The sequence below is a fragment of the Peromyscus eremicus genome, chromosome 1 (assembly GCF_949786415.1).
Source record: "Peromyscus eremicus chromosome 1, PerEre_H2_v1, whole genome shotgun sequence".
Taxonomy (NCBI): Eukaryota; Metazoa; Chordata; class Mammalia; order Rodentia; family Cricetidae; genus Peromyscus; species Peromyscus eremicus.
In genome coordinates this window covers 63,147,565-63,175,167 of record NC_081416.1, presented here as the reverse complement: position 1 = coordinate 63,175,167, position 27,603 = coordinate 63,147,565, and the positions used below count along the sequence as shown (strand labels likewise).

The 27,603-nt window shown below is 47.1% G+C and overlaps 1 protein-coding gene and 1 long non-coding RNA gene across 4 annotated transcripts in view; one reads left to right on the top strand and one right to left on the bottom strand.

Moving 5' to 3' along the window:
* Inpp5a (inositol polyphosphate-5-phosphatase A) overlaps positions 1-27,603 on the top strand; it is a 194,837-nt gene that overhangs the window by 50,056 nt on the left and 117,178 nt on the right. Inside the window, exons 1-2 of one of the 3 annotated variants that reach the window (XM_059264995.1) lie at positions 1,262-1,275; positions 8,756-8,797. Coding sequence is in view for 1 of the 3 variants with exons in the window: in XM_059264992.1 (XP_059120975.1) it covers positions 8,756-8,797 (42 nt within the window). In the remaining 2 variants the exon portion in view is untranslated. Of the gene's footprint in view, positions 1-1,261; positions 1,276-8,755; positions 8,798-18,673; positions 18,821-27,603 lie in introns of those variants that run through there. The other 2 variants (XM_059264992.1, XM_059265001.1) reach the window with 2 other exon arrangements.
* LOC131912697 (uncharacterized) lies at positions 8,876-18,539 on the bottom strand. Its single transcript, XR_009379688.1, has 4 exons — positions 18,229-18,539; positions 12,901-13,302; positions 11,131-11,359; positions 8,876-8,972 (listed from the first exon to the last, which is right to left on the bottom strand). It is a non-coding gene; the product is annotated as an uncharacterized LOC131912697 (long non-coding RNA).

Below are 27,603 nucleotides of genomic sequence, written 5' to 3'. Positions count from 1 at the left end.
CAGGCTGGCCTCAAACTTGTAGCTCTCTTACCTCTACCTCCCAAGTACTGGGGTTATGTGGGCTCTTTAAGATAGAAGCCGCCATGTTGATGGGTGTTATCATAAACCATTATTTTATGTTCTCTGGGGTATAAGAGGTAGAAATGTTTGCAGTTCCGCTGGGTCCTTCCTTTCTTCTCCTGCTCCTCCCAGCCTTGGGAGGCCGTTCATGTGTGCTGAGGGAGGTCCCACAAGGCTTCAGGGTGTCTGCTCCACTCCACAGGCGATGGTAATGTTTTGTGCCTATACTTCCTTATCTGTGCTTACTATAGCCCTCAAATTTGGTGGGAGAAGATTAGAGGCAAATATTAGGATGTCAAATGATAATTTCTTCTGTGACCTTCAGGAGATCATGTTTTCCCACATATCTGTAGGAACATGAGAGAAATATTAGTAGGGTTGTGGGGCTATCTTTATATACAGAGGTTTTTTTTAATTTTTAAAAATAATTTGTGTGTGAGCGCATGTGTGCGTGTATGAGTGTGTGATGTATGCACATGCTATGGTACAGGTATGAGGGTTAGAGGACAGCTCTGTGGATTTGCTTCTCTCTGCCTATATGTGGGTTCTAGGGATTGGACTCAGGTCACCAGCCTTGTGTGACAAGTGTCTTTACTCAGAGAACCAACTTCCTGGTCCTTTATGTAGGATTTTATTTTATGTTGTATTTTTGCTTTTCTGAGACAAGGTCTCACTCCTGGCTGGCTTAGAATTTGCTATTCACACCAGGCTGGCCTTGAATTCCAGAAATCTACCTGCCTCTGCCTCCCTGAGCACTGGGGTTAAAGGAGTGTGCCACCGTGCCCAGCCCCTGTATGCAGGATTTAAGACTGTGTTCAGGTCTCTAACTGTGGGATTGTGGTTGTCTCCTCATATCTTGTGTTTTCTTTCCAGCCTGTCTGGCTTTTGCTGTGTGTTGTAAGGTTGCTGGAGGTGGGCTTTTCTGCTCTAGCAGGATTTCCCCTTTCCTCTCCTTATCTCCCCTGTCTGAGATAAGATCTTGCTATGTAGCAATAGCTATCTGGGGACTCTCAGTCCTTCTGCCTCAGCCTCCTGAGTGCTGGGATACAAACATACTACTGTCTATCTTGGACCCAGAATTCTCTTCACCTTAATTGGGTTGAATTTATGGGGCCTCTTGTTATTGCTGGCTCTGAACCTTCTCCCCCTGGTTTTTATAAAATGAGAATAAACTGTAGTAAGGCTGTAAACAGCTCAGCCAACCTGGACCTAAATGTGCGTGGAGTAAGTTACCACTCTCCCTTGCCCACCAAGTGGCTTTGTTAAACTTCACAGGACAGTGTCAGTCAGGGCTTATTCCTAGGCCCTCTGGTCTGTCCTGTCAATCTGTGGTCTTCCTTTGTGCCAGTCCGTGCCAGCCTGTTTTCTGTAGGACTAAAGGCGGGTGACACTAAGTTGTGAGGACCTCCAGCTTCCTGCTGCTGCTGCTTCCTTCTCCCTCTCCCGCTTTCTCTTCCTTCTCTTCCTTCCTTCCTCCTCCTGCCTCCTTCCTTTCCTCCTGCCCCTTCCCCACTCCTCTTCTTTCTCCTCTTCCCTTTTCCCCTTCTCCTCCTCCACCTCCTTTCTCAGACTCCCTAGAACCAGGATTATAGGTGTATGCTACCGTGCCTGACACAATTTGTTCTTCTTCTTATTTTTTTTTTTTTAAGATTATCTTGGATATTTGGGGTTCCTTGAGAGTTCCGTGTGGATGGTAGGAGTTTTGTTTCTGTGAAAAACGTTATGGGGACTTTGCTGCCTGCTGCCCTGGCTGTGGATTGCTTTGGACTCACAGCTTCTCCACTGCTCTCCCAGCCCATGCAGTTATTACTTGGGTTGTTGTTTTGCACTGGGGAGTAGACAATATTTTGATTCCTTGTTTAATTCCTGCTTGTTCCTTATGATGTTATCCTAAGTGAGATGGGTTTTTAGCTTGGATTGCTTATTATGAGTATAAGAAACACTGTGTGTGTGTGTTGATTCTTTATCTTGCTGTTTTGCTAAATGTATTAGTTCTAAGAATTGTCTCTGTTTGTGTATAATATTGATCGTGTATTTCCAAGATCGTGTCGTCTTTGAGAAGAGGTAATTTCTCTTCCCCTTTTCAGTGTGATACCTTTCTTTCTTTTCTTGCTCGGTTTTTCTCACTGGGACACAGATTGCCATGTTGCACAGAAGGGTGTGGGCATCTTTGCCTTGTTCCTGGCCTTAGCAGAAAAAGTCTTTCTGTAGTTGGTGTGCTTTGCTGTGGATCTTTTGGGTATTGTTAAAGTTATGGATAGTTTCTCAGGATCCTTCTTTGCTTTTTTTTTTTATTAAAATTTTCTTAGATTTTATTTACTTTTATGTGTGTGAGTGTCTTTCCTGACATATATGTCTGTGCACCACATGTGTGCAGTGCCTGTGGAGGACAGAAGAGGGCATCAGATCTCCTGGGACTAGAGTCAAAATTTTTAGCTATCAAGTGGTGCTGGGAATTGAACCTTGGTCTTCTAGAAAAGTAGTCAGTGCTCTTAACTGCTGAGCCATCTCTCTAGATAAACCATTATTGGTGCAAGAGGGTTACCTCTACAGTGCTCCTAACAGCCAGCCAGGAATGGAGTTTTGAGCTGTGTGTTCATATTAGGCCATATTTGTGAATGCCCTGCCCTGCCTTATGGGGTGACTGCTTGACGCCAGCTAGCCTCCCCCAACTTTCTCATTTGCTTGCTGTCACTAGTCTTTTCACTGGCTTTCACCCTGTGCCCCTCTGTGGCTAACCACAGTCACACTGTGCTTTTGCCACATCTTAGGGCTCTCTATGCTGATGTGCTCGAGGTTGTCTGCTGTCGTCTCTGTTCCAGTGTTGCGGGGTCACTGCCCTCTCTCTGGCCTGGTTGGTTTTCCTTCCCTCCAGGATGTTTTGACGTGGTATTTGTTCTGCACTTTCCTGCCTCGTGCATTTATCCTGGTGTCTTCACCCCTGTCCTTGGCTGTTACGTTAAGGACCTTTTCCAGTAGTGCCTTCTCCCTATTCCTTGACTATACTCTCCAAGGTGAGGTGAGAAGTTGCCCCCACTATTATCCTATTGTTTCAGGTACAGCCATTTCTCTACCTAGCTCAGATTGGCTGTCTCTGTCTCAGAACTTGATGATGGTTGACGTTACTGTCATACTGAGTCTTACAGCTCATGTGGGGCTAGGAAGAAATGTGTAGGGGTTAGGAGATGACAGCTTCTGAGGGGAGGCAGGGCAGGACTATGATGTAGCTTGCTTGCTTGGGATGGAAAAATACAGGCTTAGGATTGATTGATTGACTGTTGGTTGGGGAGCCTCGGAAACCCAGGGATGGCATGCTGGGGGAGGCGGTGGCTTGTGATCATGCATGGTAGCAGTGTTGAGCTTCTAAGACTCTGAGGACAAAATGTAGAGACCCTGATGTCAGAGAAGCAGGGTCTGCACTGTGTGATGTGAGCCAAGGGTCAGGAGCTCAGGCCTGGTGGTTCTGAAGATCTGGAGGTTGTTGTCTTTTACTGAGGGGTGAGGGGGACTGTGTTCTGGAGGGCTGACATTGTTCTGGAGGCTGGCTATGTCTTCTGGAGACTACTCTGGCTGCAGCAGGAACAAAGACTGAGAGGAGAGGAGCAGACAGGAGACACTTTGGAGGAAGAAATGTAGCAGTTTGGGGCTGAGCAGTGTAGTCAGCATGGTGCTCCGCTTGCTTCAGTGGTAAAAGCAGAGGACACAGGGATGGGCTGCATGTGGGCAGATCCATGATGAGCTGAGGAATGGGGACATCACCACAGTGATGGTCACCCTGAGGGGAAAGGTTGTGGGAGTGTGATGGTCTGAGAGAGGCAAGTACATGGCAGTATATGATAGAACAAATATTTGAGTAGGTGAGACAGTGTGTGGGCACAGATGAACACAGAGTTTGTGAAAGTGAGCATGGGCATGTGTGAGTGTGGAACTTGTGAGAGTGAACATGTGTGAGTGTGAATGTGGGTGTTGGTGAGTGTGGAACTTGTGAGAGTGAGCATGTGTGAGAATGAGTGTAGGCATGGACTGGTAGGTGTGGAGCTTGTGAGAGTGAGCATGTATGAGTGCAGGCATGGACTGGTAAGTGTGAATCATGTGTGAGTGAGCATGGGCATGGCTGAGTGTGGAGCCTGTGAGAGTGAACATTTGTGAGTGTGGACATGGACAGGTGAGTGTGGAGCTTGTGAGAGTGGGCATGGGTGAGTGTGGAGCCTGTGAGAGTGAGCATGTATGAGTGCAGGCATGGACTGGTAAGTGTGAAGCATGTGAGAGTGAGCATGTATGAGTGCAGGCATGGACTGGTAAGTGTGAAGCATGTGAGAGTGAGCATGTATGAGTGTAGGCATGGACTGGTAAGTGTGGAGCTTGTGAGAGTGAGCATGTATGAGTGCAGGCATGGACTGGTAAGTGTGAAGCATGTGAGAGTGAGCATGGGCATGGCTGAGTGTGGAGCCTGTGAGAGTGAACATGGGCATGAGTGAGTGTGGAGCCTATAAGAGTGAGCATGTGTGAGTGTGGACATGGACAGGTGAGTGTGGAGCTGGTGAGAGTGAGTGTGGGTATGGGTAAATGTGGGCAAAGGTTAGTGTGGAGCCTGAGAGTGAACTTGAGTATGTGTGCTTGAGTATGGATACAGGTGAGTGTGGGCACAAACGAGTGTAGAGCTGGGCAGAGTGAGCATGTGTGATTGAGCATGCATGACACTGTGAGTATGGAACCTGTGAGAGTGTGTGAATGAGTGTAGGAAGGAGTGAGGGTCTGTGAGATCAGAGCAGTAAGAAGGCAGTTCATGAGGACCCAGAGGAGCCTGGTCAGGGTGAGGGAGCATGTCCATAGGACCTGGTGGGCATTTCCTATGACTCATTGTAGTGCTGACCTTGTCCTTTTCAAGTTATCCTCTTCCTGCTTTCCATGGAATTTTCAGTCATGTATTTAGATGGCGGTCTAATTCTTCCACAGCTGAAGTGACCTCTTACAAATAGTAAACACAGAGGTTACTTTTGTCTAAAGCACTTTCTTGGTGCTGTCTGGGTCATAGTTCTTGTGCCTCCACAGTGAACATAGGAAAGGGTCAGATTAATGTTCTAAACAAGACCGTGATCCAAAAACTGGATTGGAGAGGCTTGCAAAGTACTTCCTGAAGTGTGAACATGCTCTCACAGCCATGTCCGTGTAGCCTTGAGCATGATTCCTGGCAGGGCCACTTTGGAGGGGTTTGCCAGGTTCCGTACAGGATGAAACTGGATCTCTGGCAGTATCACCCTGGTTCTGATCCATTTCCAAATAAGGCAGATGCTGTACTGACACAGCGGCTGAGATGGATGTGGGGTCCAGGTCTCGCATAGCTGGACTTCCTGGTGTGAGCCAGAACCAGGGAGCATGTGGTCGGTGTGGGCCTGTGGGTATGTCCTGGTGAGAGCCAAGTTGTGCCGGGAATTGCTTGCCTCACCTCCCCTTCTTTCTGGGTGGTTTTGTGCTCGTATGAGGAGATGAACAGAGGTGATGTTTGAGTGGGCAGAGCACTTGTTGGGATCGCTGGCTTCTCTGGACAGTGAGGCACTAAGATGCGGACATCAGGGGGAAAGGTGCAGGCTGTGGAGGTGCTCAGCTGGTTCCCACGGAGGCTGAAAGTGTGTTTTCATCCACATAGGAGGGACAGAGCGAGGGGTCTCAGGCTTAAAGGTGTGCCGTGTTAGTGTCTAGCCATGCCTAGTCCATGTCTAGCCAGCTGAGTGGTCATGACACACAGGTGCACATATATCACCATGCTGAAGTCCCTGGCAGCACAGGACTGTGCCAGGACCTGGTATCATTACACCCTGTGTTCCTAGGCAGGTGTCCCTCAGTACGGTTGTTATGTGCAAAGCTCATGTGTGCAAGTGACAAGAGAGGCCAGTACTGGATGCTCTAGGCTGGGGAAGGTACCCTCCAGCCAGTTCCTCATTTAGCCTCTTCTGTAGAGGTACTGCAGAAATGGCAGCATGCCCAGGTGCTATTGAAGTGAGAACTGAGTCTAGAACCTAGGCTTCCCTTGTCCTTGCTCAGTTCAGACCATTCCTGCTGGCCTGTCCTGAAGTATGACTTTTCCTCTTGTCTCCATTAAGGATCCCATGCTCTGGTTCTGAAACCTAATGACACATGTGTCCATTTGTGTGAGCGGTGGGAGTACTGGATAGATGGGACTGTGTGGGTTGGGGCCCCTATGACAAGTAGCTCGGAGAGGATTGTGTTGGGTTGCCAGTGTCCCCTGCTGAGAGACTTGCTGTAAGCACTGTGGAAGCCTGAGTTTAGCAGGGCAAGGCACACATGTTTTGCTCTGCACCACAGAGCCCCTTTGCAGAGCTTACCTGGGTGGGGGCTCTTGGACCAGGTAGCAGAGGCTGGGAGATCATAGTTGGGCTTTGCCTGTGATCAGACTGGGAACTTGGTTAGTGGACTTTACATCTGTTTCATGACGTAAGTCCCACTTCTAGTACTGAAGAGCACTTGGAGTGTTGACAGGGAGCCCCCTGGATGAGAATAAGGAGAAAGTATGGCAGGTGGGACCTTTAGCTGTGTTAGAGCTCCGTGTGCTGGAACCGGTGTCTACTTAGGAAAGAAACAGCAGTCCTGGAAGACTGGCTGTCTTGCAGGCCATGCAATGGGCTCTTTCACTGAGAGCTTCTGGGGGCTCCACTGCCCTTGCTTTCTCTCCTGCTCATAACCCTCACCCTGCTCAGAGGCCTGGGCACGACTGTATCTTCCATGACTCAGCTTCTACCTGGGCCCGAGGAGCAGTGAGGCCCGCGGGCCAGACCTGCCGAGATCGTCCTCTGTGTGTGTGTGTGTCCCATTTCCTGTACCCTTTCACGGTGGGCATTCAGCTGTGTCTGTCTTTTGGCCGCTGTCAACCTAAGTTTCCACGTGGAAAGCATTTTTACTTGTCTGGAGAATACGCCGGGACTTGCTGGTTAAATGGTGGTCCAGATTTAGCATTTCAAGGACCAGCCTAAACTGCCCCCTCCAGCAGTAGCGGGTTTCTGTTTGCTACCCTTTTCGCTGACACTGTTTTAGCATCCTAACCATTGTATCATCTGCCTGACTGCTTGGTTATTTATTTTGGATTTTTTTTTTTTTTTTTAAAGACTGGCTCTACCTATGTAGTCCCGACAGTCCTAGAACTCAGATTATAGACCAGGCTACCGTCAGACTTGCAGTGACCCTCCTGCCTGTTTTCTAACACTAGGATTACAGTGTGCTCCACCGTACTAGGACCTTCTGTGGTTTTGGATTGGCATTTCCTCAGAGGCAGGTGTTGCTGACCCTCTGCCTGTGCTTGGCCTCTCTGCATGTCCTTGCCACACTCTGGCTTGTCTTTGTAGTGCCCTATTGCCGCTTTCAGTGGGGACAAGGCAGGGAGGCAGTGTCTCCTGTGTGTGTGAAACCCGCCTGGGAGTCCCGCTAAGGCATCCGTTTGAGAGTCGGTTGATGTCCGATTTCCTCTGTGCTCCTTGTGTGGTCTGTGATACTCTTTTTTCCTTGCCAACTTTCCCCATCATTAATTTTCCTGCAGTTCTCTCTCCATGATTTTCAGGACACTCAGTGGACAAAACTCTGGGAGTGGTTCAAGCCTAGCCGTGGCTAGGCAGCCTGGGCTCTGCTCCTCTGAGCCTTGCTTGTGGGTGTGTGTTCAGGTTCTGCCTATCTGGGATAAACTGGGCAGTGACTTCAGTTTCAGTGGCAGAGGCAGGCCTTGTGAAAAACCAACCAACCAACAGACAGACAGACAGACCAACATATAACATTATGTCTATAACATTTGCAGTTTTTAAGTGTGTACTGCAGAGGGCAGAGTACATTGGCATTGTTGAATGGCTTTGACATGCCCAGGGCAGCACTAGCCTGCTCATGGGATACTGACTCTCCTCCCCCATGCCACCTTCTGATCAAGGCCTACCCAGGGCATCTCATGCTTGCTCACACCAGGCCCTGGCTGAGTCCCACACTTGGGCTTGGTTGGCCTACACTGCCCTGGGCCTGACTGGCATGGAGCCTAAGGGGGCACTGTCAAGGTTTGGGGGGGCCTTTAACTGTGACCACAGCTCCTTCCTGCTTCCCTGAGCAGGGCTTGTCATGGCTGATACTTGGCTCTTCTGGTCCTGCTTCTTGTTTGGGAGCACTGTACATACATGGCATGGGGTTTCCATCTGTCCGCTGTTTCTTGAAAGTTCTGAGCATTGGGATTGACTCCCCAAACCCCTCCCGACATCACCCTCCCCTTGCCCCAACTCCCAGAAGAGCCCCATGGCGTCAGATGGTGTGTGCTCATGTGGCACTGCAAAGTGGCTCTGGCTCAAGCAGGGACGCTGCTGCTCAGCTTTGCTGTCTTTTGGAAGCAGATATATGATGCTGCTCCTGTCACCTTCCCTACAGCCCCAGCTGGGGACAGAACAAGGATGTGGGTCAGTGGGACATAGGTGCCCTGTGCCTCACTCTGGCTAAATGTCAATTTTGCGTCACAGGGGCAGCCCACAGGGCCCAGCTTGTGTGTGGATGGTCTCCCTCTGAGGAGTACAGACCCCATGTGGATAGAGGCCCCCCATACACACCCCTAGCTCCTCACTGTGAGGCTTGCCCTCAGGTTTCCTCACTGGAGCCTCTGCTCCCTGTTTGGGGTAGTGGCTGTGCTCTAATTTTCCCTTTTCCTCTTCATTTACAGCCAGAAAACCTGCAGAAGAACTGGCTTCGGGAATTTTACCAGGTAAGGGCCTCTGAGGAAGCACTTTCCGAGTAGCCATTTGGGTGGTGAGTATCTTCATTGTGGTGTTTTGATGCCCAGGTCCACGTGGAGCGCAGGAATGGCTGTCACTAGGTCAGTCCTAGGAAGCAGTTGTTATCATCTCCCAGTGATTGACACTTGGCTCTTTGGTTCCCACCTGGAAGGGAGGGAAACAGAGAACACAGAGGGCCTTGGTGGGGGTGGTTCTTTGAGGTTGGGTGTCTGTACCATGACGAATAGCACTTTTCAGGAGGGTTCCCCTAGCTGCAGCATGAACATGGACAGGCCCATACAGATGACGTGACCACATGGGGCCTGCCACAGGTCTGGGTGGGAAGCAATGGGGGTGTCATTTTGAATAGGTAGGCAGCAGTCTCCAAGTGCATCCCAGTAGGAGGACGACTTAATGCAGCAAGCAGCCACCTGGTTCTGCAGTTGGCTCTGGGTGGATGACAGACCTCTGAGCAGATGATATGTAGACCTGGAGGATGGGAAGGGCGGAGCAGCCAAGAAGGGTAAACCAAGGTAACTGGGTAAGTAGCCACGGCCCAGAGGACAACAAGGCACGCTGTATTTGTACACAAAAGTTCCCACAGAGTTTTCACAGGGTTAGGCCAGGACTCTGGTGCTTAATTCTCTCAGCTTTGTTTATTTGTTGGGTGGAAGTGGACAAGGGTGGAACCCAAGCCATGCAGGAGACAAAGAGACCGGGAATTATAGATATCCCAGGGCCCATGGCGCACACCTGTCTGTAGCTCTGCAGCTTGCTGGAGGTGCAGGCTGGGTAGAGACAGGGTTGGGGGAGTCACAGTTCGTACTGGTCATCCTGGGGACAGTGATGTAGGTCTTTTGGGCCTAGTCTTTTCATCCCACACAATACTTGGAAGCTCTCTGTCCTACTGGCCACCACATATGTCTGCTAGGCATTTGGATGTGGGCTCATTCAATCCAAATTTAGCATTCTGAGCCTCCCATCATCCAGGTTTTACACTTGGTTCTCATTAGGGATGTAAGACAGATTTTTGGTGTGTATTTAAGGCCAAGGAAGGAAAGGCCCTGAGTATGCTTGGGTTGGGACAGATAAGGGGTTGGTAATCACAGAAGGGCCTAAGAGTGTGGAGCAGGGCAGGGCCCTACCTTTTAAGGACCTAGGTCATAAGGAGATGGGCTTTGCCATAGGAGGGCCTGATTTAGAGAGGGGCTGGTCAGGACCCTGTTGGGGAAGGGTCTGAGGTCGTGAGGGGCAGGGTCGGGTCCTGCATAGGAGGCCAAAGGTAGCAAAGGTGGGGCAGAGACCTGTTGTGGAAGGTTCTGAGGTGGTATGTGAATATGGAGACCTGTCAGAAGATCTCAGTTAGTGAGCAGATCAGAGCCATGTCAGAGGTGGTCATAGGTGGTGAGGGGCCAGTTGGGTTCAGGGTCTGGGAGCCATGAACCTTGTCTCTGGAGTACCAGGTCTGGGTCTTGTGGAGCTGGTGTGCGTGGCCTTGAGATTGTTTTATGAGCTCATATGATTGTGTGGATACCCACAAGGTGGTAGGCATGTATTCCTCCTGTTCTCACAGTCCCTGTATGATATGGCACATGTTCTTAGGTTAAACCAGGGAGCTCATGGACCTTGGTGTGGGCAATAGCCACCATAGAGATGGCATCACTCTGTTGGTTGTAAACCAGTTCTAAGAGTGATTGGTGCAGGGAGAATCATATCTAGGATTACCCTGAGGTACAAGGGAGCAGAGTTCCCAGCATGCCATGGTGTCAGCATGGATCAGTTGATAGAGGGATATAGTTTGGGGTGAGAGAGAGGCATGAGGAACAGCATGGATACAGGATCCTTCTGGAACTCTGGTCCCAGATTTGATAGGACTCTGTCTAGCTGGTATTAAATGTGGTGCAGAAGGATCCTGCTTGATCATGTCTCTCCTGCAGAAGGGTCTTGGTCTTGCTATCTGGGAACAGGGATTGGCTTGTGGAAAATAGCTGTCTATGCCAGTCCCCAGGTGTTTAGTTGGGTGGGAGATGCAGCCTTACACTGAGCCCCCAGCTGGCTCCCCTGGCCCTCTGAGTCTCTGTTCCTGGTTCCTTGGTGACAGATGGAGGCATGACATGGTGAAATGATAGACTCCTGTCAGGTGAGGCCAGGACATTCCTGTGAGAGCAACAAGAGCAAGTGGGAGCTAGGTCTGGGTATTTGAGGATAACTCTGGTCAGTGATGTTCCAAGATGCTCATCACAGAAATCCAGAACTGTGAATCTGGAGCTAGGCCTAAGAGTACAGAGATGGTGCATGTGAGTTTGGTTCTGGGGGTACTCACCAGAGAAAGCCAGTACAGGAGCTGTGTGACTCGAGCTAGGTCTGGCTTGCGCTGTGTCTATCTGATTAATTTCATCTGGGTCCTTGCCTTCTCAGGCAGGCTCTCAGTGCTGATCTGAGGGGTCTTGCTGGTGTCACGTACTTGTCCTCACTCTCCACTGACTGTTTGGCCAGGCCCTGGTTCCTCACCCTCATTGGAGGGAAGCATGAATGAGCTTGCAGCTTGTGCTCTGAATGTATGGTGAGGACAAAGGGTTCACGTTGTGAAAATTGGGGAGAATGAGAAATAAGGCCTCTCCTACATATTTTAGCATGCCATTGCAATTATAGTGCCAAATATACATACCACAGTAAATTTCAGAGCCATTGCCTCAGCCCCCTCATTTATTAGTTTGTTTGTTCATTCATCATTCATTCATGTTAACTTCATTCATCTGGGAGGCACCAGCATGAACAGGACAGACATTGCTCTCTTGAACATCTGTGCATCGTGGGTGGGATGGGGAACCTTTTCCTTGGTGTAGTCATGGACAGCCTCCAAGGGAGATTAGGAGGAGCCCTTGCTGACTTTGTGCTGATTTTGTTTCTTCCAGCCTTAATGGTGGGCTAAGTAGAAAATTAGCTTCAGTTTTGTTGATACTGACAAAGGTAATATACTTTAGTGTTTGAGCTCTCAGAACAGGGGCTTCTTGCCTTGTGTGTTGGTGTGCCCAAGCATTTGCCTGCCTGGCATGTAGTGTGTGTGTGTGTGTGTGTGTGTGTGTGTGAAGGGGAGGGGCAGTTGAATATCATTCTGAAGAAATTGAACAAAGAAAAAATTAAAAATATCTTCTCTGCTACATTCTACATCCAACTTGATATACACACACATTAATATATATGTGTCTGTCTATATGGGGCTGCAGGGGAATACATTATATCTTCCATAAGTGGTTCACATATATATACCCTTTCTATAAGTTAATTCTCAGAACTGTTTGAGTAGCTTAGCGGTATTTCCTTATATGGTACTCTTTGAGTTTTTGAAGTTATTTTTCTATTACCAGAACTTCTAGGTTGTTTGAATTTGGTAGCACTATAAGGATGATTTAAAAACAGAACAGGATATAATGTTATTTGTACAAATATAAAACAAGAGGGTTGCCTTAGTTACTTTTCTATTGCTGTGATAAAATACCACAACCAAGGCAACTTATAAAAGAAAGCATTTCATTTGGGACTTACAGTTTCAAAGGGTTTAGAGCCCATGATGGTGGAGCAAAGCTGTGATAGGAATAGCTGAGAGCTCACATCTTGATCCATGGGTAGGATTGCACGTGAATGCATGCACACACACACACACACACACACACACACACACACACACACAATGATGCAAGTCTTTTGAACCCTCAAAGCCTGCTTCCAGTGACACACTTCCTCCAACAAGAACACAATTATTCATAGTTCCACCAACTTGGGCCTAAGTATCCAAAGATATGAGCCTATTAGGGTGGTGGGGAGCATCCTTATTCAAGCCACCACCCAGGTATTGAAGATTTTTAAATTGATATGAGAGCTAGTTTGTATTTATTAATAAGAACCAGAAAGATGTAAAATGTTTCAATGAAGAAGCCGGTGCTCAGAGATCCTCCCCTCGGCAGTTCTGAAGTGATATATGTGAGGTGGCCAGTGTCTACAGCAGGGTAGTCATCATGAGCATCCTTCACAGCAGGCCTCTCCGTGATCATGGGGCACGTGCATTGCTGTGTCTTTAAGTGTTCAGACTTACCAGACAGTTCACAGATAGCAAAGGTGAGATAGCAAGAGGTGAGCTAAACAGGTGCCAAGCTCCGTCCTCAAAGTCTTCCACGGCCTTTCCTTACAGGGCTTTAAAAACTGGGTGATGGATCATATCTGTGTCCAGCGAACATGAAAGAACAGTTGCCAGTTTATCCTCCTGCCTTAAGAAAACCAGAACCAGGCAAAGCGCAGGCACCCATGTTTCAAGCACTAGACAGCACGCACCCTTGGACAGTGGTCCCCGTGGGAGGGAGCAGCTGAGGGAAGCACTCTGCTCACTCAGCTTGTAGCAGAGAGAATTTCCATAGCAGCATCCAGCAGCCTCTTAAGGAGAGTTTAACAGCCAGTCACAAACTACTCGGCAGATGAAGAAGCCACAGGAGAGCATGGCCTGCAAGAGGAAAACCAACTGTTAGTGTGGGTCCGGTTGCTGTTTTTGTCAACTCTAAAGATCCTGCTTGTAGTTTTTCTCAATGTCTATTGCCCACTTCTTCTTTTCACCAATTTTTGCCCTTTCTTTTCCTTACCCTGGGTTCATTCTGTTCTTTTATATTTAGCTTCCGAAGATGGAAGACAAAATGATAAAAAAAAAATCAGAATACAGCATGGAATATGACACTCAAGATCCTAGAGGAAGTAAAAGATAGTCTGGGGACCAGCACTGGCACTTTATGCCAACAGATTTGAAATTTTATATGAAGTGAGCCAATTCTTGGAGAACCATAGTGTCAGTGTTTACTCTAGAGGCAGTAAATGAGTGTGGCCCTATAGTAAATGAGCTTGGTCCCGTACTCATTAGATTAAAATTTTGCTCATATATTTCCCCTAAACCCTCCAGGTCCAGATGGCTTCACTGGTGAGTTCTGTCCAACATTTCAGCAAGAAGCAATAACAGTTTTACAGGAACTTTCCAAGAAAATTGAGTCACAGTTGATGCTTCCTAACTCAGCCTGTGACATGAACACTAATTATCCTGGCACCCAAAGTAGACAGACATTACATGATAAGAAAAACACATATCAGTATCCACCCTGGAAACAAGTACAACGCTCCTTAAAGGGTCAGTAGATCAAAATGTTTGTTGTCACAATGCCTTCTAGAACTGTTGCCCTCCGACATTAGCCAGAGAAGCTGTCCTCTGCAGTGGTCAGCAGTCAATGCAGAGAGCTGAGATTAATGCTCAGCCTGAGTGAGACGTCATTTCAGTTCTCACCCCCAATGGTCAGGGACCATCACTGAAGAGGGGCAGGAAGAATGTAAGAGCTGGAAAATGGGGAGGGATGCTATGAAACACTATCTTAAGGGCATGCCATGCCGTGGCACCCATGGACTCACTGCAGCTGTGATTAATTGCATGGGCTCACTTGATACTCCAACAGTCCAACTAATTGGACTAAGTGGATTATTAACCTAAAAGAGGAGAGGACATGAAACAGGGAGGGGGACTTTTGGGGATACCTGGAGGGAGTGGAAGGGGGAACTGGGGGGGGGAGCATATGGTCAAGGTGCATTGCTTACATGTATGAAATTGTCATATATATTAAGTAGAAGGTATTCTGTTTTAAAAGATTGAGCAAATCAAAGCTATAAACATGAAAATACACATTCATCGTGATGATAGTTTTTCCTCAATTTCTATGCGGGATGGGCTCTGGTGCATCCCACAGATATGAAATGGCTCAATATTTTGTAGAATTTGTGTACATCTTTCCACAGGGTTTACTATCTAACACAATGCAGGTACTGTATAGTTATCACTTATGTTGTTTAGGGAATAACAAGACAAATGTCTGTGTATGTTCAGTACAGAGGCAGCTTTCCTCCAGATATTTTCAGTCTGTGGTTGGCCAAATCCATGTGTATAAAACTACAGATGTAGTTAATGTATAATGACTTAGGAATTCAAGGCCAGCTTAATATTCAGATATCAATGACTATAAATTACTATGTTGATTGAAGGAAAAAAACCATATTTGTCTCAACAGATGTAGAAAAATCATTTGAAAAAATCTTGTAATATGTTTGATTAAAAATCGAAAGCAACTGAGAAAACAGCCAGGTGCGGTGATGCACATCTTTAATCCCAGCACTCAGGAGATGGAGGCCAGTGGGTCTCTGAGTTTGAGTCTAGCCTGATCTACATAGTGAGTTCAGGCCAGCCAAAGGCTACATAGTGAGACCCTGTCTCAAACAAATGAACAAATAAATAGACTAGTGTAGAAAACAACTTCCTCTGAACTGTGGAAGCCTGTGTAGTTCCCTCAGTTCACTTGTATCTAATGGTGACAAGCATAATGCCTTTTTTTTTTTTTTTTTTTTTTTGAGGTAGATTTCTCTGTGTAGCCCTAGCTGTCCCAGAACTCTCTGTAGACCAGGCTATCTATCCTTGAACTCACAGACATCCGACTGCCTCTGCCCACAAAGTGCTGGGATTAAAGGTGTGCACCACCACTGCCCAGCTTGCATAGTGACTGGAGGAGTAGGTAGTGTTGCCTGTCTTCTCATTGTGGTGTTGAAGGGCCATGTCACTGCAGTGCAGCAAGAAATGGAACAAAAGAGAAGTAATAAAACCCTCCATTGGCAGAAGACATTGCCGACTGCCTAGGAAATCATGACGGCCCACAAAGACTTTGGCTGCTGTACTGCTAACTGGATATATTTAGTTTTCAACATATAAGGCCAGCGTGAAAGCATGTTTTTTATTAGCTACAGACAACTATAAACTTAGCATTAAGAAAAGCATTAGCAGTAAAGTGAAATAACTGGGCAAACTCTAATGTAATGTCAATATGTATACTGAAAAGCTTCGAGACACCAATGCAGGAGCAAAGAATATGAAGAAGTTGAGAGATGCCACATTTGTTGATTAGGAGATGTGAATTATGTCAGTGTTAATTTTCCGTCATCTGATATACTACTAATCTAATATAGTTGTGATAAAAATCTCAGCAGAAGACAGGTGTGTGGTACATGCTGGTAATTCCTGTACTTGGGTGGCTGAGTCAGGAGGATCATGAGTTTGAGAACAGCCTAGGCTGTATAATGAGACCCTGTCTCAAAAAAATTCTCAACAGAAGTTTTTGATGCAAGTATAAAATATGATTCTAAAAATATATGGGCAAAGAAAGGAACTAGAAGAGCCAAACAGTTTGAAGCCAAACAGGATTTGAGGGCTCACGTTCTGGTTTCAGGAAGTGTCATAGAGCTGCAGGAGTCAGGACATGCATTGGCAGTTGTGTGGAGGCAGAGGAGTGTGCCAGCAGAGATGGATATGGCCACGTGAGCAGCAACAGTATAGAGTTCAGGTTCAAGAGCGGTAGCCTGGCTAGTATGCACTGGGACAGCTGCTCAGCCAGGTGCAAATGCACCTGTGAAGTCCACACTTTGTACTGTGACTCAGTGTGAGTCACAGAGCTAAATGTCAGTCCACACTTTCTGCTGTGTACAGAAACTGACTCAACGTAGGTCCTAGAGCAAATGTAAGACTTAAGCCCATGAAACTTCTAAAAGGAAGTTGGTGGGTTTTTTTTTTTTTTTTTTTTTTTGTCATCCTGGGTTAGGCAAAGGTTTCTTATGTCCAACACTAAAAGCATAATTCAAGGTCAAGAAAGAAAATCAATAAGTTAGACTTCATCATAATTAGGAACAGTTCTTCATGAAAACAGTATTAAAAGAATGGAAAGAAATTGCAGGTGGGAAGGTGCAGTTTAGGAGGCAATAGTCTCAGAAGCTCATGTATTGAGGTGTGCTTGCCAGCTGATCGAAGCCATTGAATCCCAAGGGCTAATATATGGATCTACTGGCATTCATTCTTTGATTCACAGTACAGTTTCACTATTAGGAAGTAGGGCTTGCTGCTGTCTGTTTACCTAGCTGACACAAGGGCATATTTATGCTGAGACTTGATGCAAATATGTACAGTTGCTTTGTTTGTAATCCTGCCTTTGAGAGAAGCTAGGCTCAGAACATGCCACAGGACTCCATCATGTGGCTCGGAGGAGACAGGACTATGGAGCAGAAATGCTGCCTTGCTGGGCTGCCTGGGTTCTATGAGGAGTTGATGGAGTGTCTGAGTTCCAAATGGATGTCTAGAGTGACATCAGATGTTTATTTGTGTACTCCATACTTCCTCTGGTAGCTCCTCTGTCCCTCTGGTGTCCTTCCCATTGCCACCATGTCACAGTGCCCAGATGCAGGCTGCCTTTTTATATTGTGCTGTCCTCACTCCTTTTGAAATTCTTTGCAGATGATCAGGGCTTCCTGAATTGGTAGCCTGTTTGCAGCTCTCCTTTTCTTCCCGACCCCATTTCCAGCAGCTGGAGTGACCTGGGGCCTCTTGGTCAGGTTTTCCTGTTCAGCTTCACACACCTTTGACGGCAGGCTCTGCAGCCTTGCCGTGCCTGATAAAGCCCTTCATCCTTACTTAGCCTTCAGACTGTGTAGCTAGGCAGGCTTTTTAGCCTCCCCAGTAGCTGAGATTGTAGGCTTGTACCACTAGGCCCAGCTTCACCAGAGTCTTTGAAAGATACCATATAACACAACCTCATTCCACAAAGGTAGCAATCATCCTCAAATTCTTGGTCAGAGCCTGGCCTAGAATAGGAGGTAATACATTTTCACAATGTAGCATAGCCAGAAGTGAGGAAGCCATTGTCCTGTGGTCTTCTGTGAAGTACAAGAGAGGCCTATTGGACAGGGGCATGGGAGGGGAGAGAGAGGGGAAGCCGACCCAGGGTTCCACGTGCAGGCTTTGGAGCAGCATGAGCCTAAGTATATACTAGTTGTGATAAAGTCAGGCTCCTTTGCTCTCAGATTGTCTCTTTGGCTGAGGTTCAAGAAGTGCCTTGGCGAGAGCCACAAGACATGGTTCAACAGACATGAAGCGGATTTGATCACTGGCTTGAAGCAGGGGTCCTGGAGTTGGTGAAGGCAGTCTAGGAGCCCCTTGGGACTTTCTACTGCCAGTGTGACTTTTTGAGGACTGAGGAGGCCTGCTGTATATAGACCCTGTTGGGCCCTAGCTCTTTAACTTGAAGTGACCGCCATTGGTATGGTTTTGCCCATCCATGCCTAGTGTCTTTAGATCCAGGGTGTGGACATCCTGCCTGCTTCCCAGGGGGCAGCCTGAGGTTCTGCCAATCTGAGTGGCTTATTCTAGAATGCCTATTGCTGGGGTCTTAATCTTCCTTCTTTTACCTCTTAAGACTTAGAGGCATCACATGTCACGTTATAGGTACTACTTCATTCTTCTGTAATGGTACATGTGACATATGATTAGCCCATTGGTGGTATCTGGGTTCCCTCAGACCAGACCTACCTGAGCATTTGTGTGTCATTCTCCATGGGCACATGGGCCCACTCCTCTCAGTCCACTTCAGGAATGCGTGCTGAAGGCTGCAAGAATGTAGCCAGGTGAGGGTGCAGGAGAATCCACAGGTGGTGATGTGGCTGGTCATTCTTGCTCTATGACTCTGGGAAGGGCACTGTGGTAGCATCTACCCGAGAGAGCAGCACATAGATAGGCACAGCTGAAGAGAAGCAGCTGAGTCTGCCAGGCTCACCAACAGCTCCATTCTGAGGGAGCTTTTGTTGGTCTGTGTTTTAGATCCCTGACATGGTCACACTTGCTGTAAGATTCAGGCATTCAGTCTTCACTGTGATCCTGTGCCCCTCAAGTCCAACCCTCCATTGTGATGGTGCTGGTGGTGGGACCTAGGTGGTGATGAGGTTTAGCCGAGGTCTTGAGAATGGGACCAAGATGGGATTAGTGCCCATGTCAACAAGAAACAGCAGGGATTGTCTGCTTCTCACACAGGAAAACACGGCACAGGCAGTGTTTTGAGCTGAGGCAGAGACCTCACTAACCCCCAGTGGGCTGGCATCTTGACCTTGTGCTTCTGTCCTCAACTGTGAGTGTGTTTAGCTTGGCCCTCATGCAACATTTTGTCCAGCTAACTATGCTGACCAAGGCAGAGTGGTGAGGGGACTGCCTGTGCTTCCAGAAGGCTTTTGGGGGAACCAAGACTGGGAGCTAATGCTGGCTTTACACCTGTCCTGAGAGGGCCGACCTTGGGTGCTTTGTGAGGGGAAGTGGGGTCAGCATAATTGAGGACTTGGGTGTCATGCCTCCAAAGGATGCTGCTGTCCTCTGTTGGCTGACTTGCTAAACAGTGTACCCTTTATAGAAGTAGTGGCCTTTTATGCCTCTGTTTGCTCTGTCCCTCTCTGCCAGAAAGACCCTGGTCCTCCTCTTTACATAACTGTAGAAAGGATGGATGGATGAACGAAGGAATAAATTACTGAGGCTGGAAGAGAAGCATCTTCCAGCATGAAGAATGGTGAAAGCAGACAGTTTGGGGCTGGGACCAGGAACAGCCTGGAATATAGGGAGATGGGGCAGAAGCTTGCAGAGGAGGCCTCAGGAACAGAACCTTGGAGAGCTTGGCCCTTCCTATGGGGGCAGACCCAATCCCCGATGGTTTACAGTGGAGATGCTGGGGTCAGATCTGCCACAACTGTGAGTTGGGATGGAAAGCATGTTCAAGGGAGCTGTAGCATGGGAGGTTCCCTGGGCAGGTGTGACCCTTCCAAGCATGGAGAGGAGTTGGAGGTGATGGATGGGTCTGTCTGATTTGAAGATATTATTGCTAGAGATTTAATTCCGTTGCCATTGTTGACAAGTATGTTTATGACATATGGTTCTGATTGGCAGTCCTTTTTTATTTGAGATTGGGTCTTGCTTTGTTGCATAGGTTGATCTTGAACTTGTGAACTCAAGCAGTTTTCCCATCTCAACCTCCTGAGTGGCAGGGACTGTAGGTGCCACCATCTTGCTTGACTCTTACCAGCAATCATAAATATGCTCTTTGTGAAGGGAGCCCAAGTATGGATGAATACTTTTCTAGAAATTTATCTCTAGCAGAAAACCCTGAAAGCAGGAGTGCCGACCATGTCTTCCATGAAGGGAGTGATCCTTCATGCCAAGGCCGTGTTTCCTGCCTTAAGTGGCCTGCTGGCACAGGCCCTTTCATGCCCACCCGGAATAGGCTTCAGAGCATGGCTGCAAAGCCCAGTGCAGGCCCAGGAGTCTGACAGGAAGGGTTCCATTCTCACTACACATAGCCCATCTTTGCTATGTGACTCTGAGCAAGCTTTGTAACCTATCTGTGACTCCTGTCCTGAAGTAATGGCACCAACCCCATTAGGGTGAGGTTTAATGAAGTTATTGCAAAGTAAGTGCCAGTGAGTTCTCCTGGCTCAGGTGCTGTGATGACACAGACAAGGCACTTCCTGCACCACCTGTCACCTGTCCTCAGTTTGCTCTGGGGACTCTGGGTGACATGGAGTGAATGTAGCTGTGTGCTGTGTGGAGCAGACTGCCCTGGGCTCCTGGTAGTTGAAGGGTTCACAGAGGAAAGGGCCTGGCTGAGCAGGCCTAGCACGTTCCCTCTGGGCTCTGACAGTGTCAGTGTTATTAAAGGACAGGCCGAGCACACACTGGAAAGACAGCTTCACTCAGAGTTGGCAGTTCTGAACACATCAGCCCTCAGCTGACAGGAGGGCCTGTCTTCTGCCCCACTAGAAATACCATCTGGGAATTAACACACTTTCAAGTTTTCCAGGACCACAATTAACACAATGGAAAGAAACAAATGGAATGGATTGTGTTTTGTTGTTGTTTTTGAGCCAGAGTCTTACTATGTAACTGGCCTGGAACTCGATATGTAGACCAGGCTGGCTTGAACTCATAGAGGTCTGCCTGACTGTGCCTCCTGAGTGCATGGAATTTATTTAATAATATGTTGTATTTAACCCTGTAATTCTAAGCTATTACTGCTTCAGCATGTGATCAGTGTAGTTAGTAATAAAATACTTCATGAGCTTTTGTGCTGCCTTGGGAATCAAGTGTGCTTTATGCTTAAGGCATATCTGTGCAGTACAACCAGTCACCAGGGAAGGTGGCTGGCTGCTGAATGTCTCGATGTACTCTTAACTTCCTTTCCCTGCTTTTCACCTGAGAGTTGTATTGATGAGCTTGTTGCCACAGCAACATAAGGCACATCAGGGCTGGGTGTGGTCACTATCTGTCCTAGTTAGGGTTTCTATTGCTATGATGAAAAACCATGACCAAAGCAAGTTGAGGAGGAAAGGGTTTATTTGGCTTACACGTCCACATTGTAGTCCAGCACTGAAGGAAGTCAGGGCAGGAACTTAAACAGGGCAGGGACCTGGAGGCAGGAGCTGATGCCGAGGCCATGGAGGGGTGCTGCTTAGTGGCTTGCTCCTTGTGACTTGTTCAGCATGCTTTCTTATAGAACCCAGGACCACCTGCCGAAGGATGGCATCACCCATAATGGGCTGGGCACTCGCCCACCAATCACAAATTTAAAAAGTGTCCTACAAGTTTGCCTACAGCCCAGTCTTATGAAGGCATTTTCTTAATTGAGGCTTCCTCCTCTCAGATGATTTTAGCTTGTGTCAAGTTGACATAAAACTAGCCAGCACACTATCTTTTGGAAGGAATGTGGTGGGTTTACATCAAGGTCATCCTGTTTGCTCATGTCCTCTTTTAGGGCACACTCTTTAGCAGATCTCCAGAAACATGGATTTTCAGATGTGCAGGGACACCTAACTGATCTGGATCAGAGGCCTAGCAGCTCAGCCCCAGGCTAACACAGGTCTGCCATCAGGGTGGTGACTATTCAACTGTATAACCATTAGTGTGTGAAGATACTTGTCTGGGAGAAGAACTTCAGGTGAAATGTTGTAAAAATGATTGGGCAACAGTGGTGTCAGCTTCATATGCATTGGAAAGTTTGGTGTTGTGACAGGTCGCATAGTCTCTTATGTCTTTGTTCTTCCTTTTGTTTCCCATCTCCTAAGTCAGTAATGGTGTCCCTAGGCTGTGACACACTGGGTGCCCTGGGCTGCAGTGCTCTGGGTGTCTGAGGGTTGTAATGTGCTATATCCCTCTGGGCTGTGATGCTCTGGGTACTCCCCCCAGGGTTTTGATGTTGTTGTGCTCAGCCCTTCCTTCCAGTTTCCTCAGAAGTTTGGTGATTGACATACTCTTCACACCCACTTTTATAGATAAGAAAATTGAGGCTTCAATAGGCTATGAGATGTTCCTGCAGCCACAAGGCTGATCCATTGTCAGGATAAGAGCCCTGTCACTGCTGTCCCAAAGCCATGCTTGCCAACAGCCAGAACTGGAAAAAGAGGCAAGCAGGACCTTGTGGAGAGAAGTGTGCAGGACTGAGGATCTGCTGTGCTGTGGAAGGGCTGGTGGACATTCTCAGAGTTGGGACAGGGGTGTGGGAAGCAGGTCCTGAAGAGGATCCTTGTGACTTCCTAAAGTGGGGTGGAAAAAAGGGGGATGGGAGACTCAGCAAGACTGTTAGCCTTCCTCTGCACCATAGGCTGGATGTAATTTGATGTGTCAGAGGATAATGGGTGGGGTGGGGCACTTAGAGAAAAAGAAAGGTGATTGAGCCATGAAGACTGTGCTAGACAGTTTTATGTCAACTTGACACAGGCTAGAAGTCATCTGAAAGGAGGGAACCTCGATTGAGAAAATGCCTCCATGAGATCCAGCTGCAAGGCCTTTCTTAATCAGTGACTGATGGGGGAGGGCCCAGCCCATTGTGGGTGGTGTCATCTCTGGACTGGTGGTCCTGGGTGGTCCTGAGTTCTATAACAAAACATGCTGAGCAAGCTGTAGGGAGCAAGCCAGTAAGCAGCACCCCTCCATGGCCTCTGCATCAGCTCCTGCCTCCAGGTTCCTGCCCTGTTTGAATTCCTGTCCTGACTTCCTTCAAGGATGTGGCAGTGTTGTAGAAGTGTAAGCCAAATAAGCCCTTTTGTCCCAATTTGCTTTCTGATCATGATGTTTCATCACAGCAACAGAAAGCCTAAGACGAAGAAAGACCTGGGACAGAGTGTCTTGCGAGGTCCCGGCAGCCTAGCCAGGCACTCTCTGTGCAGTCCTTTAGAGAGCTCTCCTGTGCCAGCTGTCCTGGTGACTCAGATGAGCCTGGAAGAGTACAGTTTGGTTCTGAGGACCCAAGTCTAAAAGGCATTGATGGGGTTAAGGTGGAAATGGAGGAAGATGGGAGAAGCTGGGACTACTGATATGGAGACCAGACTATAATTAGGGCTCAAGGAGCTGCCAAGGGCTTAGAGGCTCTGTACTTCACATATGGGGACCCCCTCTCTACTGTGTGCCTTTAACACCAGTGATCTAGAAGTGGCCAGAGTGAAGAGGAACCTTATGTGATTCTGTGCGGTAGACAGCTTCCTGAGAGAGGTGTTGAGCAGCGTCTCTGGCTGATCTCGTCAGTCCATGATTTCCTGCTGGAAAGCCAGGAAGACACATGGAGGCCTCGCAGTGCTGTGTGAGCTTCAGTTTGATTTGCCCTGACCTTGGTTGGAGGCGCACACTCCTTATATGAAAATGGACCAGTCCATATAGCTTAGAATTCCTTAAGCATAGGGTCTAAGGACAGGACTTAGTGTCACAGCTGACTCGGTTGTCACTCTTCACAGGCTACAGGCTTCTCTCAGGTCCCCAGAGGAACTGCTAGTAGTTTCTGCCCTTGAAGACAGAACACAGCAAGAGCCCCGGCCTTATTAAGAAACCTTGGGCTGTATTCCAAAGCCGACCATGCTGCCTGCCCACGAGGTCAAGGAAATTCACAGTGTCCTATGTAGAGCAGTGAGACCCCTCCATCCCAGCTGAGCCTCTGTGCTAGGCATAGACTTGATTGAGAGAGGCCATTTGATGGGGCCAACCAGGAGCTGCATCTAGTGGATCCCACACTATAAAGCCAGAGACCCAAGTGCAGGGTACCTCTGTTGCCCAGCCCACAGGGATGTAGGAGAGCCCACACCTGAGCCCAAAGGCAGTGGGATGTTTAGAGCCTGGCCTTGGTAGCAGGGCTGGTGAACTCTTTTGTCCCTCTGTGCTTATCCTGGCGGTGAGGCTCCTGTGGTATGGCCTGCAGGATGTAATTCCTTTTTAGGTCACCAACACTCTTCTTTGGAGGAAACCTACCTAACAAGGCCTGGTTGTTGCTATTTTTAACTCTGCTCTTGGCAGTGTACAGGGTTGGTGACCACAGGCTCACAGTGCAAGCTTCCTGGGAGCTGAGTATGGCCCTGTATTCGGGCATCTGCACAACATCACAAACAGAGAAGGGACTTATTGTTGGAAGGCTGTGCACCAACCTGCATGGGTGAATTTAATTCCCTGTGCAGTTTCTGCTCAAAATGTCTGGTTCGCTCTTTTCCAAAATACTTTAATATACTTAATATTAAATATTATTTAATATATTTTTGAGCTTTCCTTGAAGAATGTAGTTCACGGAAATGGCACTAGAGCCCCTGTACCAATTGTGTTATCTCTAAGTCAGAAGCAGCTCCTTTTGTCCGGGAGAAGACCTGTCATTTCCATTGTCAGGCAAGGGCAGTGTTGAATGGAACTCTACATCTTACACAGCCACACCCTGTGGAGGGCTGGAGCTTGGTTTGCAGTATGCTTCCTGTTAGTGGTGTCGTAATGTGGCATCCTATACCAGCTGACTTAACATTTTTTATTAATAAAATTTATTCTATGTAATTTTCACATCATGTATCTTGATCCCATTCATTCCCTGTCCCTTCGCATCTGCCCCCCCCCAATAAAACAAAATTCAAGAGAAAAAAAATGAAGAAAACAAAATGAGAAAAATTAACATAAAAAGTGGAGAGGGAAGGAATTAAAAATCTTGTCATGGAAGCTATAATGTGGCTCAAGAAGTTACACTGTATACTCCTTGGTCCATACATCTCTACTTGCAAGTGCTCATTGCAAAGAGTCTTTGGTCTGGTCTGAGGCCCCTGGTCTCTTCTACATGTTCAATGCTGAATGCCCACAGGAATTCTTCCTGGACATCCTGCTGGTGCCCTGTGTTGTAGTGATCCTGCAGCTTTGGGTCTGTGGGTCAGGTCCCTTCATGTGCTCCAGCAGATCATAGATGATGTGGATGTTGGGGCAGGCCAAGTCATAACCCTGGGTCTAGGCATGGGCAGCTATAGGGTTGGTCCACCAGATGGGAAATGGGGACAGCTGTTTCATGCTCACAATTTCAGAGATAGCTCACCTACACCTCCACTAACAGGGTTGGATCTGTTGTGCTGCCCTGGTGGAGTACAGGGCCTGCTTTTCCAAGTGTTGCAGCTGATGGGGATCAGGGATAGCTCTCCCACTCTTGTGACCACAGGGCCAACTCTCCCAGGGGCTAGCTCTCCCACCTGCCCCAGGCATTGGTAGGCAGTGGGGAGGGCTTCTTTTCCCCACCCATGCTGCCATAAGACAGATGAGAAATGGGGGCAGCTCTCCCATGCACACAACTTCAGGGCTGGCTCACCCACCCGTGCACTAACAGGGTTGGCTCTATTGTGCTGCCCTGGCAAGGTGCGGGATCTGCTCTTCTGAGTGTTGCAACCAGCTGACTTTACACTCTATCCTATAGACATCCTGCTGTCAGGCAACCCCTGAGGTCTACTGGTTTCTCCAAGAAAACTGACCATGCTGCTCTCAAGCTATGTTGCCTGCCCAGGCTCTTTAAGGGCACAAAGCTCCTTCCAGAAGCCAGTTAAGGGCAGCCCAGGAGCCAGCTGGTTGTCTTGTAGCTGCTGTGAGGACTTTGCATAAGGTCTCCACCCTCCCTGGTCCTGAGTGGGGGCAGCTCTGTGCCCAACATGGTGACATCTCCCTAGCCCCTGATGCATCCTTTGTCATGAATGCTAATGTCAAAGCAATACCACTTGTCCTCCTGTGCTGGGTACTTGGTGTAGTTATACTTTTTTGTTGGGACTGCCAGCCTGCAAATAATGACACAGAGACTTATTGTTACTTATGAAAGTTTGGCCTTTAGCTTAGGCTTGTCCCCAACCAGCTCTTACAACTCAAATTAACCTTCTATTAATCTACATTATGTAACGTGGCTCGGTTACCACTGCTCTGTACCATGCATCTAACTTCTTCAGAGTCTTATTGGCATCTGGCTGGGGACTCCACCTTTCTTCTTCCTTGCATTCTCTCTCTGTCCCTAGAAGTCCCACCTATACCTCCTGTCTAGCTATTGGCCGTTCAGCTTTTTATTACACCAATCACAGTAATACATCTTCACATAGTGTATGGATATTCCACAACATTTTCCTCTTTTTGTCTAAATAAAAAGGAAAAGGTTTAACACAGTAAAACTTTATATAATAACAATTATCAGGTATTGTCTAATTAAAAAGGAACGGTTTTAACTCTATCATAGTAAAACTATATACAATAAGGACAATTTTAAGGTAATAATTACATTCACAATGTCCAGTCCATATGTGTTTGGCAAATCCAGAGAAAGAACTGTATTATCTATCTTATCTTAGTAAGTCCAAAGTTTTATACCTAAACCACTTTCTATCATAACCTGTATTACCATTCTAAAAATATCTCTTTAAACTTTAAAACATCTTCTTACATAAACCACTTAAACCACTTTTATGTCTCTCAGCCTTTACAAACTTTACATCTCTTTTGTAAATTTCCTTTCTGAATTTGGTAACAAGAAAAACTGTAACTATAACTATCCAGTCTTCAACCCCATCAAAGACCTGAGAAGGATATAGTATTACCTGAGTAAACAGGAAGTGCAGAGCAAGCAACTTCTCAAACTATAGAAATGACAGAAACAACTGGCTGTCTGGACAATCACTCAAGGTTCTTCTGCAACATTGGGCATCCATCTTCAGCCTACAGGCCTAGAATATCTGAAAGATTTTTTTTGTGAAGCAGAAATTTCAAAGGACTGTCTTACCTTGTCTTGGCAAAGTTTGGCAGTCTCCTTCTTTTGTGCCATGCTTGTCCAATTTAGACATCATACTGCAGCATTTGAGGCAAGGGCAGTTTCTTGCCCAGTGGCTAACTTTGCCATAATGAAAGCAAACTCCATATGGAGGTTCTTTGATGACCACCATCCTTTTTTGAAGTATATTGGTGCTGCCAGAAGCAGATGTTTCTCACTATCATGAAAAGCCTTGTGTTTTTAAAATATCTTAAATACCATATTCTGTAGGTCTCTGAAGTATTTCAAGACCATCTGTCTATCTAAAATATATCTCTTTGACCTTGAAAACATACCTAACATAGTCACAAATTTGATTGTTAGATGACTAACTACTAACCTGTATTTTTTAATTATCATAAATAGTAGTTTCAAGGATTTGAATAACTTTTAATGACTAGAAATTTACATTATATTGTTAACTGAGCTGCATAGGCACAATACCTTAAACAAGAGTAGAAACATATGTGCAGTATAACAAAAATAACCTTAAATTTGTATCAGTATACAAAAATCCATACCAATGTAAAATATTTAAGACTAGTAGTTGCTTTTTTAGTTTAAAAGTAGATTCAATAATCTATGCTTTTATCTTTTCATTCCTGTATTCCTTTTTCTTTTCAGAATGAGGTCCTTGAATCTAATCTTCTTTGCTTAGTTTCCTCCCTGACTATGACCAATAACAACTTGCAGCCAACACCCCTAAACAATGATAAACATCCATAATCCATTGAACGACCAAAAACCATCCACCCCACCTCTTGGGAATGTGGGTGTTGTGTTTCTCTAGACTGCTTCCTGTTGTCTTGGGGGTG